Source organism: Sceloporus occidentalis, unplaced genomic scaffold (assembly GCF_023333645.1).
Source record: "Sceloporus occidentalis isolate IW3139 unplaced genomic scaffold, rSceOcc1.0.p SCAF_126, whole genome shotgun sequence".
NCBI classification, from domain to species: domain Eukaryota; kingdom Metazoa; phylum Chordata; class Lepidosauria; order Squamata; family Phrynosomatidae; genus Sceloporus; species Sceloporus occidentalis.
The window spans coordinates 2,425,696-2,431,052 of NW_028317106.1; the positions used below are offsets into that span (position 1 = coordinate 2,425,696).

A 5,357-nucleotide genomic window follows, 5' to 3' on the forward strand; every position below is an offset into this window, starting at 1 on the left:
TTCGATCCTACCAAGCGCCATGGCTCCGGGATCCTTTTGAAGAACGATACACGTTTGCCAACAGCCATCAGAATATTAGAAATTCCGAATTCTATGGAATTTTAACCCTACTTTTTTCCCCCTTTTCTCTTTACTTTTGTATTATTGTGAGCCTTATTGCTGGGTTGGAAGGGGGGGGGGGATCTGTACGGTACTTGAAGCTCCATGTGCATCCAGCGCATCTCCCTGATAGTCACAGGTACTATAATAATAATAATATACTTTGCCAATAACCCTGTGCTTTTATATTAGCTGAGCGGTACAATATTTATTTCAGCCAAAAAAACCTAATATTTGGGGAAATATGCTTTTTTTTTTTTGCAGGATCCTTGGTCGTTAATGAATACGCAATGCATGAGTGCGGATATCTCTTCGTTACTTCGTTTTTAAGTCATAATATTTATTAAGCTTAATTACACTGTAGGTGTATTTATCTTAGTGTTATCTATATGGGGCCTTATTATAAAATATTAGATGCAGGCGATCAGTGCCTTCTCTTGGTAGAATGATTTAAAACGGTTACACATTCTAGGTTAAATTAACCTAAATTGTCATTTTCAACCACGTTTTCCCAGAAAAGTATAAGTAAAAGATATTTTTAAGGAATTAGATCATAAGTAAGGGGTCACAGGTCGCAGCCCCCTGCGCTTACACCTGAATAGTGCGTTCATCAAACAGAATATACATTCCCATTGATAAAAAAATCTGAAAATGTAGTTAAATAGTACTACTTGCTTCCCGAAGTATCCAAACTGTAACCTACCAAATGTTTTTATGTATATTTATAACTTGCTTCACTATTTGTATGACTTGAAACAATGCACACAAGTGGTGTAGCTGTGGCTTTTTAATGTTCTTGTGGTTTTATACAGTGAATAAAGTATTATACAATGCCTGCTTTGTTCCCTGTTGTATGCTTATGTCGTTATTGTCCGTCCCGATTGTTTTAGATTTGTTTTGCCCTTTTTCTTCCTCTTTATAACAAAATTATTAGGAAAATTGTGGATTTATACTTCAGGAGAAGTCCTCTTAATGCTCTCCATACGTCTTTCTGATTAAAAAGCGAGTGTTATATTGGAGGAAATAATCTAATCTCTCGGTTATGTGCAAGGAGGACTCTGGGGCAGCAGTCTTATGTTAGGTTCTCCAACGCAGAGTTCAGGTCGCCGACCAGTTCGCGGAGTTTCATGAAGCATGGCAGGACATTCTCTTCCATCCATTCCTCCGCAGTGTTTGGGGGATATATCTGGAGCAACGCTTTGTGGAGTTCTTCCAAAACTGGTGTCCATCTAGACACGAGGCTGCGGAAAAGTAACATGAAACAGATTGAATTCAACTTAACGATGGCTACATTGCCACATATGATCTTCTTTAAAAGTGATATAGAACGAGGCGGCAAAGTAACTTCTTAAAGATGTCATAATGTGTCTCACGATTACGGTTATAACCACCTGAGTGCCTCTGGCTGGATCTGCTGCACCATAATAGGATGGATCATTTTCCTTTTCCTGTGATAGGGACTGAACCAGCCTGTGAGGATCCTAAAATTCCAAACAGAGAGAGACTTGGGTATGAGATTCCATCAACACGACATTCTATAAACACTGTATTTATTACTAATTTTTTACACACAAGTTCAGATACGGCTATAAACGTTCAAGGTTTAAAAAGTATAGATTTGTGTGCCTTATACCACTAAAAACTCATTGATTATGAAGCGGTGGTACCAATAGAGAAACATTCTATAGTGTCCCTTCCACCGCCGTTGGTACTGACCTGTGGCCCTCCAGAAACTCCTTCACCGATGGCTTCAAGAAAAAATAGATTTGTGTCACGAGTCCAAAAACCTCACTGCCAGGAAAAGTACCGGAGAGATCGCTGTTACAATAGAAATACTCTTGTTAATGACCATTGAAGCTTTATAAATATAAAAACAGAGTCTTTCCCTACTGCTTCAGCCTTCCGCAGCTAGGTCCATGGATAACGAAACCACAGCAAGGCTCAGATCAACTGAAAAAGCTATATTTCCGAGTGGTTTGTGGAATTGGGAAGCACCCAGCTCGAGGTCATTGATTATGAGAAGGTCACCTTGCAAAGCTTTCGATATCCAACTCTGACATTCCCAGGATGCTTTTCACCCAAGCGATCGCCTGCTCTGAACAAGAACCTGAGTTGGGAGGCAAACAAGATTAGAAGATGGATATTTACAAGGGGGATCCCTGATCTATTCCAATAGATGGCAAGAAATGGATAAGGAACCACCATATTTGTTTTGGAATGCAGGGACAAAGCACAGAAGACACCAAACCACAACCGATCTATCAGAGGGGAAATCAATTCCTGTTAAAATGAACACCGACAAATGTCATTACCGTTCTTCAGAGTCTGCAGACACACGGCTAGGGACGGGATTCCCACCGGCAGAAGCTCGCACAGCACAGAGAAGTGGTCGTACCTGCAAGGTGGAAAGAACAGACGGGTCCGGAGGCATTGGCGATATATTTGGCCAGATTGTTAGTATTAAACCTCTTTTTTGTATGAAAGAGTGCAGAATACAATGTGAGGTCGGTTACAACCGGGGAGGGGGGATCAGTTGGGACTTCTCTTACCTCTGCCACCCCGTCAGTGCTATCCCTTTCAGGGCTCCATACGGCACTGCCGCTGCCACTTGTAGCCATCGCCTGTGGTTCTCCAGGTGATGCCCGATATGGGTCAGCTGCTGGTTGGCCCCTGTGGCTCCTTTAAATGCACTGGCCAACCAAACCTTGTGAAAGCCACATTGCCTGTATTTCTCCACAAGCGCGACTACGAGAACAAAAGGATGGGTTAAAGTCCTCAAATCTCGACGGTTACATTTTCCACTCAGAACGGTCAAAACTGACGTACTTCTGTTTTCGACATCCAGGTTCGAGGTGTAGTCCCAGATCATTGGCTGCAGCAGAGACGGCACTCCAGAATCTGCAGGTTACAGCTTTTATTAAATAAACGATGCTTGAATTGCCAAAGATCCCATCCCCCGATGTGTCTTAAAACGGTCAAATAACAGATATACATTTTCATATTTTAGGAATGGAAACATATTTCTAAGTTCACTAAAGTGGTTCAACTTTACCACCTGTCAGGGTGTGGACACTGGCTCCACGAAACATATCATCCCATGCGATAGGTGTGACGCCCGTGAATGTGGACGTTATATACGTAGCCACGGCCTTCAGGTGGGACAGGAAGAGCTCTTCCATAGTAAGGGATCCATTGGAAAGTTTCAGTTTGGATTCCTCGCCCTCACCAAGGAAATAGACCTATAGATGGGAGGTGGGAACATGACTACACACAGCCGACGACACACGTGCTATTAACCCCCATCGAAGGGTTTACAGTAGTTAGGGAAATGTGTGGGTCAACCGAGTCATGTCTGCAGCTTCCTCCTCATACCTCATCGGAGCCGATATGGAGCCACTGGACGTCTGGATGAAGTTCCATCACCTGTCGGATCATGGCTTGGATCAACTGCCGAGATTCTGCTTTGTGAGGGTTCAAGCTGTTTGGGTAAATCTGGACCTCTCTCAGGTGAGAGAACTTGCTGTGCTTCAGGACGAACTGGAGATGAGAGAAACCCCCAAACTTAGCGTAGACATCAAGCCACCGAGACCATCTGAAGGCGCTCTGTACAAACCCTTCACCTACCTCCATGTGGCCAAATGTCTGCACCAGCGGAATGACTTCCAAATTGTGGAGCTCAGCCAACCTTAGTATCTCTCTGATCTCCTGAGGGCTGGGAGGGGAACGGGGAGATTTCATTATCAAGCTTCCCATCCGAGCAGAAAGTTATAGACAGAGCTAAAGTTAGTGGATTATTATCTTATAATGAACAGGAATGGAAGATAGAACTTTGTATCTTTTTGACATAAATGAATCTTTACACAGAAACATCCCTCTTGTTAATATTTTTAACCCTGCAAATTTGGCAAGACCAAATATCAAAGTATCAGACCAGGTGTTACCTGTATGCATGTGCAGCCCTGAGAGGGAGCAGCTCCCCGAAATATGGAAAGGTATCTTCATATTCTATGAGCAAACCATTTGCTCCGAGAGCAGAGAACAGAGGAAAAACCTAGAGGACAGACACGGTCAAGGATTAGGCAAATTAAATATTGAGTATTTGCATAGGAGACCCCCAAAATGACTAAGAAAACTCTGGACTTTTCCCCCCAAGTCAATCCACTTCCATGTCCCACTGACGTTCCCTCGCCTCCAGCGTGCTACTATGTTACAAGAAGACAATGAGCGGCTCTGAAGGTTCTAGAGTGCAGGAATGCTTGGGATAAATTATTGTCCAGCTGGTGGACTGGTTCTAAAGCATCGCGTCCATATCCCTCGAGGAAAGCAGCTTTCCACATTACAAAGTTGGACCACTGTCCTCACTCTCAGTGTTACCTCTGCCAGATAAGCCACTTTTGGCGGGGCTCCCTTTAGATCCAAATGAACCAAAGTCAGATCAAAATTAACTTTTTTGGTTTCTGACGACTCGCCGCCGTCTACGGGGAACTTCTGCCTACAGGAGGATAAGAAAGCATTTTATCAATGACGTTTATTCTATATATTCTTATAATGACCGTAAGCAGCACGCTGTCTGCAGGGGCCGATCTACTTTTCCTATCTCTCTGCACATGAAGGTGTCATTTTAATAAGCGGCAGTCCGACGGCCGGCGACCGGACCGCCTGTCGTAATATGACCTGCGCTGGCGCTAGTACCGGTAAACCAGACATCCTCACAGCTCGTGTTGTTGGTTCTTACTGGGAATAGAATGTGTAACTGGGAGAAGTGGGCGCAATGGGACGTGTGGATGTTTATTTAACCTCCGCTATACTGGAATGTGCGTACAAATACATACGATTGCACCTTATGAGTGTAAATGGTTATACTGGGAACTAGAAGAGGGACACTGGAACCTCTAGCAGTCATGCGGTGCTGGGGAAGCGAAGCTCACTGCATGCAGTTGTGGTTTGCAATGGATTTACCAGGGGGGTGTACTGGGTATAATGGGAAGTATTCACAGGGGACATAGTATGCAACATGAGGGGCCTGGGAGAATTCAACACGATACTGGTTTATACTGGCGCGCTGTAGGAGTCCAACACATGTACTGGGACTGTACTGGGACTGTACTGGGGCATAGGGGGTGAACACAGGGGACTGAGCTCTGCTCTCACCCATCCATGCCGCCGGCTGCTCCGCCCTCGATTGCTTCTGCCTGACAGAGGCCTGAGCCAATGCGCGAAGCCCACGTGTGAGCCCTGAGCGAGGAGAACTCGTCACC

General features: G+C 44.5%; 1 protein-coding gene across 1 annotated transcript; it reads right to left on the minus strand.

Annotated features, from left to right (window-relative positions):
• Positions 1–1,171: 1,171 nt before the first annotated feature.
• On the minus strand, positions 1,172–5,258 carry LOC149281965 (hexosaminidase D-like). The gene is made up of 13 exons (XM_089498853.1): positions 5,251–5,258; positions 4,474–4,591; positions 4,041–4,150; positions 3,724–3,811; positions 3,472–3,636; positions 3,155–3,338; positions 2,926–2,997; positions 2,649–2,844; positions 2,412–2,494; positions 2,128–2,206; positions 1,816–1,917; positions 1,491–1,580; positions 1,172–1,340 (listed from the first exon to the last, which is right to left on the minus strand). Exons 1-13 carry the CDS (start codon positions 5,256–5,258, stop codon positions 1,172–1,174), a joined length of 1,464 nt encoding a protein of 487 aa, XP_089354979.1.
• Between the last annotated feature and the right edge of the window lie 99 nt (positions 5,259–5,357).

Bases quoted from the DNA above. Each gene is read 5' to 3' on its own strand.
- LOC149281965 (XM_089498853.1), bottom strand. The intron at 4,151-4,473 runs GTAACACTGAGA...TCTGTCCTCTAG, and splicing joins AAGTGGCTTATCTGGCAGAG to GTTTTTCCTCTGTTCTCTGC. The intron at 1,581-1,815 runs GTCAGTACCAAC...TTGGAATTTTAG, and splicing joins GAGTTTCTGGAGGGCCACAG to GATCCTCACAGGCTGGTTCA.